This window comes from Hypanus sabinus, chromosome 11 (genome assembly GCF_030144855.1).
Source record: "Hypanus sabinus isolate sHypSab1 chromosome 11, sHypSab1.hap1, whole genome shotgun sequence".
Classification (NCBI taxonomy): domain Eukaryota; kingdom Metazoa; phylum Chordata; class Chondrichthyes; order Myliobatiformes; family Dasyatidae; genus Hypanus; species Hypanus sabinus.
This window is the reverse complement of record NC_082716.1, coordinates 2,836,755-2,849,769: the sequence shown is the minus strand read 5'-3', so window position 1 is coordinate 2,849,769 and position 13,015 is coordinate 2,836,755. Positions and strand designations below refer to the sequence as shown.

General features: G+C 49.4%; 1 protein-coding gene across 5 annotated transcripts in view; it reads right to left on the bottom strand.

Moving 5' to 3' along the window:
- The window catches only part of LOC132401654 (leucine-rich repeat and IQ domain-containing protein 3-like), a 58,798-nt gene that overhangs the window by 24,839 nt on the left and 20,944 nt on the right, over positions 1–13,015 (bottom strand). For 4 of the 5 annotated variants that reach the window (XM_059983679.1, XM_059983680.1, XM_059983678.1 and 1 more), the window contains exons 2-3: positions 9,615–9,893; positions 1,943–2,263 (exon numbers count right to left, since the gene is read on the bottom strand). In XM_059983679.1, the coding sequence (XP_059839662.1) occupies positions 1,943–2,263; positions 9,615–9,893 (600 nt within the window). Of the gene's footprint in view, positions 1–1,942; positions 2,264–6,514; positions 6,973–9,614; positions 9,894–13,015 lie in introns of those variants that run through there. The other variant, XM_059983682.1, reaches the window with a different exon arrangement.

The window sequence follows — 13,015 nt, the reverse complement described above, 5'->3', positions numbered from 1 at the left end:
AGCAAGTTGTAAGAGTGGGCTTCCTCATCTCCAACCTTCCGACTCTCAAAAAAGGAACCCCTCAGGGTTGAGTACTGCCCCTTTCTTTACTCCCTGTACACCCATGACTGTGTCGCCACCCACAGTTCCAATCTGCTAATTAAATTTGCTGACAACACCACATTGATTGGCATAATCTCAAACAATAATGAGGTAGTCTATAGGGAAGAAGTCATCTCTCTGACACAGTGGTGTCAAGAAAACAACCTCTCCCTCAATGTCATATAAGCAAAGGAGCTGGTTGGCGATTACAGGAGGAATGGAGATGAGCAAACCCCTATTGATATCAATGGATCTGGTGTTGACAGGGTAAACAGCTTTAAGTTCCTCAGCATCCACATCATTGAGGACCTCACATAGTCTGCACACACCAGCTGTGTGGTGAAAAAGGCACGACAGTGCCTCTTTCTCCTTAGATGGTAGAGGAAGTTTGGAATGGGCCCCCAAATCCTAAGAACTTTCTACAGGAGCACAATTGAGAGCATACTGACTGGCTGCATCACTGCCTGGTATGGGAACTATACCTCCCTTAATCGCAGGACTCTGCAGAGACTCTGCGGACAGCCAAGCGCGTCTGTAGTTGTGAACTTCCCATGATTCAGAACATTTCCAAGGACAGGTGTGTAAAAAGAGCCCATGGGATCATTGAGGACCCGAGTCACCCTAACCACAAACTGTTCCAGCTGCTACCGTCTGGAAAACAGTATCGTAGCATAAAAACCAGGACCAACAGGCTCTGGGACAGCTTCTTCCACCAGGCCATCAGACTGATGAATGCACGCTGATTTGAGTGTACTTTATATTACATTGACTGTTCTATTTATTATAAATTATTATAAATTACTATGATTGCACGTTGTACATTTAGATGGAGATGTAATATAAAGATTTTTACTCCTCATGTATGTGACAGGTGTAAGAAATAAAGTCAATTCAATTCAATAGGGGGATCCTGCTGGATGGACAACAGCTTGCTCTCCATATCCTGCTGCCCTGGCTTGCATATCAACACATAGACAGCTTGGACACAACATCCATTGTCAACCCTGGCCAATGGAGGGCCATCATTCTCTTGCAACACACACAAATGCTGGTGGAACACAGCAGGCCAGGCAGCATCTATAGGAGAAGCACTGTCGACGTTTCGGGCTGAGACCCTTCCTCAGGACTAACTGAAAGGAAAGATAGTAAGAGATTTGAAAGTAGTGGGGTGAGGGGGAAATGCAAAACGATAGGAGAAGACCAGAGGGGGTGGGATGAAGCTCAGAGCTGGAAAGGTGATTCTTGAAAGTGATACAGAGCTGGAGAAGGGAAAGGATCATGGGACGTCAGGCCTCGGGAGAAAGAAAGGTGGGGGGGTGGGGGGAAGCACCAGAGGGAGATGGAGAACAGGCAAACAACTAAGTATGTCAGGGATGGGGTAAGAAGGGGCATTTATGGAAGTTAGAGAAGTCAATGTTCATACCATTAGGTTGGAGGCTAACCAGCTAGTATATAAGGTGTTGTTCCTCCAACCAGAGTTTGGATTCATTTTGACAGTAGAGGAGGCCATGGATAGACATATCCATGGGAATGGGACATGGAATTAAAATGTGTGGCCACTGGGAGATCCTGTTTCCTCTGGCAGACCGAGCGTAGGTGTTCAGCGAAATGGTCTCCCAGTCTGCGTCGGGTCTTACCAATATATAAAAGGCCACACCGGGATCACCGGATGCAGTATACCACCATTCTCCTGCTTCACCCTGATATACTCAAGCTCTGGATCACCACACCCTGACTTCATTCAGTGGCACACCACCCTCTTTAAGGTTGGGCAATCCCCCTTTTCTCTGCATTTCTCTTTTGTCAGCCCAATTCCAAGTGGAAATTGAAGCGTTTCTTCGCCTCAACACGTGGGACCAACCTGTGGGGGCTTTGGAGGATAAACAAAGAACTGGTAACTGAGAGCTCTGAACTGGCAGCTGTTCAGATTATCTTCCATGACTTCCTCATCGGCAATGACAAAGTTGTCCAGAGCTTTGAGAGACCAGATGTTGTTGACGATGAAGTGTCGATACTTTGGCAAGAGGCTCACGGGGGTGTCGGACAAGGTCAGAATGGTAAGCTGCGGGCAGGCACACAAGGCTTCAATGTCATTCACGTCACCAATGATGTTGTTGTGCAGGTAGAGAATTTGCAGACACTTCATGTCTGACCAAAAGCTCTCACCTGGAAGCTCAGTGATCTAACAACAGAAACAGAAACGACTGTTTAGTGAAACAAATTGTTCAGACCGAACTCAGAGGACTGTGAGCAATTATGGACCCCTTATTGAAGAAAGGATGTGCTAGCATTGCAGAGAGGAGATTCATGAGAATGATGCTGGGAATAAGAGGGTTAATGTATGAGGAGTGTTTGATGGCTCTGGACCTGTATTTACTGAAAGTTTAGAAAATAAAGTGGGGGGGGGGATCTCATTGAAACCTATTGAACATTTGTGGTAAACTATGTATACCTGTCTGGACATGCCCCTCTGCTGACTGCTCCTGTGGCTCCTCCCATAGACCCCTGAATAAAGGTGATTGGGGCACTGCTCCTCCCTCAGTCTCTGAGATGTCGTGCTCCCTTTTTGCTGCTAATAAAAGCCTATCCTTCACTTATTGATGGTGCATCAACATTGAAAGTCCTAGATAGACTGCATATGGAGAGGATATTTCCATAAATTCTAACAACTCATATATCAAACTCCTTTACCTCTCCAGGTGCCTTGAGTCTTCCTGTCAGATGTACATCTGTAATAGTATTGTAGCGCCTCATTTCCTAGCGTATCCGAACCGACTCACAATTAGATAGCCTACGGGGGTTTGCGAGCACAGAGCTTTGGAGCCTCTTCGCCATGGGGGGCCGGTTGACAGAGGCTTAAAAGTGAGGCTGAAGTTTTCGAATAAAGTTTTTCCTTCGACTGCAGTTACCGACTCCGTGTCGTAATTCTAGCGCTGCTTGTAGCACACCGCTACAATTGGTGACCCCGACGGTCCAAACGATTTTTGGACCAGAAATGACCGACGCCGCCTCTGTTCATGCAGTTTCGTTGAAACTGCCGGGTTTCTGGACACAGCGCCCGGACCTATGGTTCCAGCAAGCCGAAGCCCAATTCCACGTTCGCCGGATCACCTCAGAAGACACCCGCTACTACTACGTGGTGGGCTCCCTCGACCAGGACACAGCTGCCCAGGTCGCGGAGTTCGTACAGTCGCCCCCGGCAGACGGCAAGTACACGGAATTCAAAGCCCTGCTCCTCAGGACTTTCGGACTCTCACGGCGCGAGCGGGCTGCCCGTTTACTGCACCTGGATGGCTTGGGCGACAGACCTCCATCGGCTTTAATGAATGAGATGTTGTCTCTGGCCGAGGGACACACAGGCCTCATGTTTGAGCAGGCATTCCTGGAGCAGCTGCCCGAGGACATACGCCTGCTGCTGTCCGACGCGGATTTCAGTGACCCCCGGAAGGTGGCAGCCCGGGCGGACTTGCTGTGGAACGCCAAAAAGGTGAGCGGGGCGTCCATCGCACAGATCTCCCAGCCACGCTCCCGGCAGCAAACCAGTCCAGGCCCGGCCGCAGAGCCCACTAACCCCCGGCCCAATGACGACTGGTGCTTCTACCACCAGCGGTGGGGCGCAGAAGCCCGCCGTTGCCGCCCGCCCTGCAAGTTCCCGGGAAACGCCAGGGCCAGCCGCCGCTGATGGCTACGGCGGCTGGCCATCGGGATAGCCTCCTGTATGTGTGGGATAGCAGGTCGGGACGCCGGTTTTTGGTCGATACTGGGGCTGAGGTCAGCGTTTTACCTCCGACGAGTTACGACACCCGCAGCAGGGCACCGGGTCCCCCCCTGCGGGCCGTGAATGGCAGCACAGTAAGGACCTATGGCACCCGTCAGGTGCAGCTACAGTTCGGCCCCAGCCAGTTCACGTGGGACTTCACACTGGCCGCCGTAGCCCAACCGCTTCTGGGTGCGGATTTTTTGCGAGCTCACAGCCTGCTGGTTGACCTGCCCAGGAAGAGACTGGTACACGCCGAGACCTTTCAGACGTTCTCCCTGGGCGCGGCCCAGTTGCCAGCCCCTCACCTCGGCTCCATCACGCTGTCCGACAACGATTTCACCAGGGTCCTGGCGGAGTTCCCATCGGTTCTGGCACCGCAGTTCACAGCAGCCATGCCCAGGCACGGCGTACAGCACCACATCCCGACACAGGGACCACCCCTCCATGCCCACGCTCGGCGGCTTCCCCCGGACAAGCTCCGACTGGCGAAGGAGGAGTTCCAGAGAATGGAGGAATTGGGGATCATCCGGCGGTCCGACAGCCCCTGGGCTTCCCCCCTGCACATGGTGCCCAAAGCGACGGGGGGCTGGAGACCGTGCGGCGACTACCGCAGGCTGAACGAGGCTACCACACCGGACCGCTACCCTGTGCCGCACATTCAGGACTTTGCGGCAAACCTGCACGGCGCCCGGATCTTCTCCAAGGTCGACCTTGTCCGAGGGTACCATCAAATCCCGATGCATCCTGACGACGTCCCCAAAACGGCTCTCATCACCCCGTTTGGCCTCTTCGAGTTCCTCCGCCTGCCGTTCGGCCTGAAGAATGCCGCACAGACGTTCCAGCGGTTAATGGACGCGGTGGGACGGGACCTGGACTTCGCGTTCATCTATTTGGATGACATCCTCATAGCCAGCGGCAGTCGTCAGGAGCATCTGTCCCACCTCCGTCAACTCTGCGCCCGACTGAGTGAGTACGGTCTTACAATCAACCCTGCCAAATGCCAGTTCGGACTTGATACCATTGACTTCCTGGGCCACAGGATTACTAAAGACGGGGCAACCCCTCTGCCCGCTAAGGTAGATGCGGTCCGCCACTTCCCCCGACCCACCACGATCAAAGGCCTTCAGGAATTCGTAGGTATGGTCAATTTCTACCGCCGCTTCCTCCCTTCAGCTGCCCGGATCATGCGCCCCCTGTTCGCCCTGATGTCGGGTCCGAGCAAGAACATTACCTGGGACGAGGAGTCCGCCGCCGCTTTCGTTCAAACGAAGGAAGCTTTGGCTGACGCCGCAATGCTAGTACATCCCAGAATGGACACCCCTACCGCCCTCACAGTGGACGCATCAAACACGGCAGTCGGTGGGGTGCTGGAGCAGCTCATCGCAGGTCGCTGGCAACCCCTGGCGTTTTTCAGCAAACACCTGCGGCCACCCGAGCTCAAGTACAGTGCTTTTGACCGGGAACTGTTGGCGCTCTACCTGGCAATCTGGCATTTCAGGTACTTCCTAGAAGGCCGGCCCTTCACCGCGTTCACGGACCACAAACCGCTTACCTTTGCGTTTACGAAAGCATCCGACCCCTGGTCATCCCGCCAGCAACGCCACCTGTCCTACATCTCTGAATACACAACGGATGTCCGGCACGTCTCGGGTAAGGACAATGTCGTGGCGGATGCGCTCTCTCGCCCTACCGTTCATGCCCTTTCCCAAGGGGTAGACTTTGAGGCACTGGCAGAGGCACAGCAGGTAGATGAGGAGATTCCGAGTTACAGGACTGCAGTCTCTGGTTTGCAGCTCCAGGACTTCCCCGTGGGCCCGGGTGAGAGGACCCTACTCTGTGACGTCGCCACCGGCCGGCCCCGTCCCGTCGTCCCGACAGCCTGGCGGCGCCGTGTTTTCGACTCCATTCATAACTTGGCGCATCCCTCCATCCGGACAACTGTCCGGCTGGTTTCCAGCAGGTTCGTTTGGCACGGTCTCCGCAAACAGGTCAGTGAATGGGCCAAAACGTGCATGCACTGCCAGACGGCCAAGGTTCAGCGGCACACCAAAGCCCCACCGCAGCAGTTCCATCCCGCCCACCGGCGTTTCGACCACATTCATGTGGATATCGTGGGCCCCCTGCCAGTGTCGCGCGGAGCGCGTTACCTCCTGACTATCGTGGACCGGTTCACAAGATGGCCAGAGGCGGTCCCGTTCACCGACACCACCTCCGAATCTTGCGCCCGAGCCCTGCTCGCCACCTGGATATCCCGCTTTGGTGTACCAGCCCACATTACCTCCGACAGAGGCGCCCAGTTCACCTCCAGCCTGTGGTCAGCTATGGCCAGCCTTTTGGGGACTCAGCTGCACCACACCACTGCCTACCACCCACAGTCGAACGGGCTAGTGGAGCGTTTCCACCGTCACCTGAAGTCGGCCCTCATGGCCCGCCTGCGAGGAGCCAACTGGGCGGACGAGCTTCCCTGGGTCCTTCTCGGCATCCGCACAGCGCCCAAGGACGACCTGCACGGCGCGGCCCTGGTCGTCCCCGGGGAATTCATACCAGCCCCACGGGGACAAGAGGAAGATCCCGCAGCAGTCCTGGGCAGACTACGCGAGAAGCTCGGTAACCTGGCCCCCATACCCACTTCACAGCACGGGCGGCACCCGACCTGCGTACCCAAAGACCTACAGAACTGTAAGTTTGTGTTTGTACGAAGGGGCGGGCATCGGCCGCCGCTGCAGCGGCCATACGAGGGGCCGTTTACGGTGCTCCGGAACAACGGGTCCACGTTCGTGCTGGACGTTGGGGGGAAGGAGGAGGTTTTCACGGTGGACCGCCTCAAGCCGGCCCATGTGGACCTGGCGCAACCGGCCGAGTTTCCGGCGCCTCGGCGCAGAGGCCGACCTCCCAAGCAGGTTCTGGCCCAGGCTGTGGACATTGGGGGGTGTATCGCCGGTTCTGGGGGGGGGGGGTTATGTAGCGCCTCATTTCCTAGCGTATCCGAACCGACTCACAATTAGATAGCCTACGGGGGTTTGCGAGCACAGAGCTTTGGAGCCTCTTCGCCATGGGGGGCCGGTTGACAGAGGCTTAAAAGTGAGGCTGAAGTTTTCGAATAAAGTTTTTCCTTCGACTGCAGTTACCGACTCCGTGTCGTAATTCTAGCGCTGCTTGTAGCACACCGCTACAGTATCACAGTAGTTTTCCTCCACACTGTTAAGAATCCTGCAATTAACCTCATACTCTGCCTGATTTGTTTAATTAGTTAACTGATTTTAAATTCATCAGCCATTGTCGGGGATTTAATCTCACATAGAACCATAGAACATTACAGCATAGAAACAGGCCTTTTGGCCCTTCTTGGCTGTGCTGAACCATTTTTCTGCCTAGTCCCACTGACCTGCACCTAGACCATATCCCTCCATACCTCTCTCATCCATGTACCCATCCAAGTTTTCTTTAATGTTAAAAGTGAGCCAGCATTTACCACTTCATTTGGCAGCTCATTCCACCCTCCCACAACTCTCTGCGTGAAGAAGCCCCCCCCCCCTCCGCCATGTTCCATTTAAACTTTTCCCTTTTCACCTTAAACCATGTCCTCTGGTCTCTTTCTCCCCTAGCCTCAGTGGAAAAAGCCTGCTTGCATTCACTCTATCTACACCCATCATAATTTTATACACCTCTATCTAATCTCCCCTCATTCTTTTACGCTCCAGGGAATAAAGTCCTAACCTGTTCAACCTTTCTCTGTAACTCAGTTTCTCAAGTTCCGGCAACATCTTTGTAAACCTTCTCTGCTCTCTTTCAATGCGTCAAGACTCCGTCTCTCTGTAGATTGGTGACTGCTGGATTGTTGATGCGAACATCAACAATAATAGAGGAGACATAGGAGACATGACGGAGGTGTACAAGATATTAAGAGAACAGACAGAGTGGACAGCCAGCACCTCTTCCCCAGGGCACCACTGCTCAGTACAAGAGAACATGACTTTAAGGTAAGGAGAGGGAAGTTCAAGGGGGATATTAGAGTTTTTCACTCAGAGAGTGGTTGGTGCATGGAATGCACTGCCTGAGTCAGTGGTGGAGGCAGATACACTGGTGAAGTTTAAGAGACTACTAGACAGGTATATGGAGGAATTTAAGGTGGGGGGTTATATGGGAGGCAGGGTTTGAGGGTTGGCACAACATTGTGGGCTGAAGGGCCTGTAATGTGCTGTACTATTCTATGTTCTATGTTCTATCAAACATTCAGCACTCTGATTGTCCACATTCAGCACTAATATCCTTCCTGTAATTGGGTGACCAAAACTGCACACAATACTCCAAATTTGGCCTCACCAATGTCTTATACAACCTCACCACAACATTCCAACTCTTATACTCAATTATACTTAATGCACATGCTTGCATTAATCTTTCTGATCACCGCACACTAGTCAAACACATGGATACTACAGATACATTTAAGGAGAAGTTAATGAATGCAAGAAGGAGGAAGTTCAAATTCCAAAATAACTATCGAAGTATGTGTATGTCACCAGATTCATTTTCTTGTGGGCATTCACAGTAGACCAAAGAATTACAATAAAATCAATGAAAATCTACACACAAAGACTGGCAAACAACCAGTGTGCAAACGAAGACAAACTTTGTGAATGAAAAAAACCCAAACAAACAAATAAATAAGTAATACTGAGAACGTGAGTTGTAGAGTCCTTAAAAGTGACTTCATAGGTTGTGGAATCAGTTCACTGTTGTGGTGAGTGAAGTTATCCACACAGGTTCACTCAACTTCACGCACCCATCATTGAATTGTTCCCGCAACCTTTACTCACTTTCAAGGACTCTTCATCTCATGTTCTCCATATTTATTGTTTATTTATTTATTTTATTATTTATTTATTCTTTTTTTCTTCTGTATTTGCACAATTCATTGCCTTTTGCACATTGGTTGTTTGTCCGTCCTGCTGAGTGAAGTGTTTCATTGATTCTATTGTGTTTCTTTGTATTTACTGGGAATGCCTGCAAGAAAATGAATCTCGGGGTTGTATATGGTGACATGGCTGTACTTTGATAATAGATTTTCTTTGAACTTTGAACATTTCCTGAATCTGGTGGTGTGGGACCTAAGGAGAAAGGAATCAAAAGATATTCTGATGGGATCAGAGGAAGTAGTGTATTGGAAGAGTAAAATGAAATAAATGCACAATTTACCTTCTGTAAACCACGTCATATGCATATAATGAGGCTCAACAGCCCCGGTTTACATGGAACGCATCGAGACTCTGTCTCTCTGTAGATTGGTGACTGCTGGATTGCTGATGCGAACATCAAACATTCAGCACTCTGATTGTCAGCACCAATGGACCACTCGATTACACACAGTTCACACATGAGACATAGGAGCAGAATTAGGGCAGTCGGTCTATTGAGTCTGCTCTACCATTCCATCATGGCTTATTATCACTCTGAACCCCATTCTCCTGCTTTCTCCCCATAACCTTTGACATCCTGACTAATCAAGAAGCTAACAACCTCTGTTTTAAGTATACTCAATAATTTCACCTCCACAGCTGCCTGTGGCAATGAATTCCACAGATCTATCATGCTCTGGCTAAAGAAACTCTCCCTCATCTTTTTTTAAATGGGTATCCATCTATACTGAGGCTGTGCTCTCTGGTTCTAGACTCTCCCACTATAGGAACCATTCTCTCCACATCCTATGTATCTAGGCCTTTCAATATTCAGTAAGTTTCAATGAGATTCCCCCACATCTTTCTTCACTTACGTGGTTGCTATGGAGATCCAACTTGATTAAATTTGGACAGTATGAGAGAGCATCGATTTTGGTGATATAATTCCCGGGCAGAATGCAGATCATTAGAGCCCGGCAGCGGGTCAGGTCACCCAAGTTCATCAGGTAACATCCAGACATGTTCACCACGACAATCTCCTCCAGTTTCTTCTCCTTGCATGTGTGGTCCATCCCTCCACACGACAGGATCAATGACTCTGTGGGGGACACAAGGTGAGTGCTGTCCACCAGGCGTCTCATGTCTGCAGGCATCTGTGGGAAACACAAAAGTGTTTAAGGGAAAGGCAAGGACATCCAACCAGTCAAAGCAATGTAGAATAGTGTTCCCCTTTTATAAAATACAAAATCTAGATTGCAGGACCACTCTGAAGCTATGCTGCATCATTGAGTAGTATCATCTTTCAAACCTAGAGGTACTACCCCCTCACATCGACTTTGAGAGTGAGTGCTCTCCCTGGGCTAACAGCTATTCTTAATTAATGTTACTAAGATCAGGTTAAGATCTCACAACAGTTTTAGGAATCTTGCAGTGCACTGGGACGCTGAAACATTTGCCCACAATGCAACTTTGACTAAACTTGGAAAACAATTAATTGGTTGTGGAAGACTATGGAATGATTGAATATAGAAACATAGAAAACCTACAGCACAATACAGGCCCTTCAGCCCACAAAGTTGTGCCAAAATTACTAGGGTTACCCATAGCCCTCTATTTTTCTAAGCTCCATGTAACCATATAACCATATAACAATCACAGCACGGAAACAGGCCATCTTGGCCCTCCTAGTCCGTGCCGAACCCTTATTCTCACCTAGTCCCACCTACCCCCACCTACCCGCACTCAGCCCATAACCCTCCACTCCTTTCCTGTCCATATACCTATCCAATTTTACCTTAAATGACACAACTGAACTGGCCTCTACTACTTCTACAGGAAGCTCATTCCACACAGCTATCACTCTTTGAGTAAAGAAATACCCCCTCGTGTTTCCCTTAAACTTCTGCCCCCTAACTCTCAAATCATGTCCTCTAGTTTGAATCTCCCCTACTCTCAATGGAAACAGCCTGTTCACGTCAACTCTATCTATCCCTCTCAAAATTTTAAATACCCCAATCAAATCCCCCCTCAACCTTCTACGCTCCAATGAATAGAGACCTAACTTGTTCAACCTTGCTCTGTAACTTAATTGCTGAAACCCAGGTAACATCCTAGTAAATCGTCTCTGCACTCTCTCTAATTTATTGATATCTTTCCTATAATTCGGTGACCAGAACTGCACACAATATTCCAAATTTGGCCTTACCAATGCCTTGTACAACTTTAGCATTACATCCCAACTTCTGTACTCAATGCTTTGATTTATAAAGGCCAGCGTTCCAAAAGCCCTCTTCACCACCCTATCTATATGAGACTCCACTTTCAGGGAACTATGCACAGTTATTCCTAGATCTCTCTGTTCCTCTGCATTCCTCAATGCCCTACCATTTACTCTGTATGTTCTATTTGGATTATTCCTGCCAAAATGTAGAACCTCACACTTCTCAGCATTAAACTCCATCTGCCTATCCAAAAGTCTCTTAAAAGACCCAAACAAAATTCAACCCAACCAAGACCACAACAGTGGAACAGGTGAACGAAGTTACTTTGAACTCAATGGCTGTGAAGGCGGATGAAGGCTGCAACAAATCCTTCAGCTACAATCATTGTGGTTTCCATGCCATTGGAATCAGTTGGTTGATTTGTGAAGTATCGTGTGCTTCTTGGAGTGCAACATCAAGTACATGTTAAACAAATATGCACAGGTGTCTTTTCTCTGTGATAGATCAATGGAATGAGGACCATCATTCTTGACATAGAGGGATAGCCACGACGATGACAAAAAGACCCTATTGTATCTGCCTCCACCATGGATGCCAGCAGCCCATTTCACATACTCATCACTCTTTGTGTAAAGAAACTTACTCCTGACACCTGTACCTACTTCCAAGCACGTTAAACCTGTGCCCTCTTGTGACAGCCATTTCAGTCCTGGGGAAAAAGCCTCTGACTATCCACATGATCAATGCCTCTCATCATCTTTAACACCTCTATCAGGTCATCTCTCACCCTCCGTTGCTCCAACGAGAAAAGGCTAAGTTCACTCAACCTATTCTCGTAAGGCATGCTCCCCAATCCAGGCAACATCCTTGTAAATCTCCTCTGCACCCCCTCTATGCACCACATCCTTCCTGTTGTGAGGCGACCAGAACTGAGTACAGTACTCCAAGTGGGGTCTGACCAGGGTCCTATATTGCTGCAATATTACCTCTTGACTCCTAAACTCAATCCCACGATTGATGAAGGCCAATACACCGTATGCCTTCTTAACCACACAGTCAACCTGCACAGCTACTTTGAGTATCCTATGGGCTTGGACCCCAAGATCCCTCTGATCCTCTACACTGCCAAGAGTCTTACCATTAGTACTATATTCTGCCATCAAAATGAAACACCTCACACTTGTCTGCATTGAACTCCATCTGCCACTTCTCAGCCCAGTTTTGCATACTAACAATATCCCGCTGTTACCTCTAACAATCCTCCACACTATCCACAATACCCCCAACCTTTGTGTCATCAACTAACTTACTAACCCCTTCCTCCACTTCCTCATCCAGGTCATTTATAAAAATCATGAAGAGTAAGGGTTCCAAAACAGATCCCTGAGGCACAACACTGGTCACCGACCTCCATGCAGAATATGACCTGTCTACAACCACTCTTTGCCTTCTGTGGGCAAGCCAGTTCTGGATCCACAAAGCAATGTCCCCTTGGATCCCATGCCTCCTTACTTTCTCGATAAGCCTTGCATGGGGTACCTTATCAAATGCCTTGCTGAAATCCATATACACTACATCTACTGCTCTTCATCAATGTTTTTAGTCACATCCTCAAAAAATTCAATCAGGCTCATAAGGCATAGCCTACCCTTGACAAAGCCATGCTGACTATTCATAATCATATTAGACCTCTCCAAATGTTCATAAATCCTGCCTCTCAGGATCTTCACCATCATCTTACCAACCACTGAAGTAAGATTCACTGGTCTATAATGGGCTATCTCTGCTCCCTTTCTTGAATAAGGGAACAACATCCGCAACCCTCCAACCCTCTCACGGAATATCTGCGCAGTTGACAGGGAAGTTGTCAAGAAGGTGTCTGGCAAGTTGGCCTTTATTAGTTAGAGAATTGGGTTCAAGAGCTGAGGTTATGTTGCAGTTCTACAAAACCCTGGTTAGACCACACTAAGAACATTGTGTCAGTTCTGGTTACCTCATTATAGGAAGGATATGGAAGCTTTAGAGAGAGCGCAGAGGAGATTTACCACACTAAG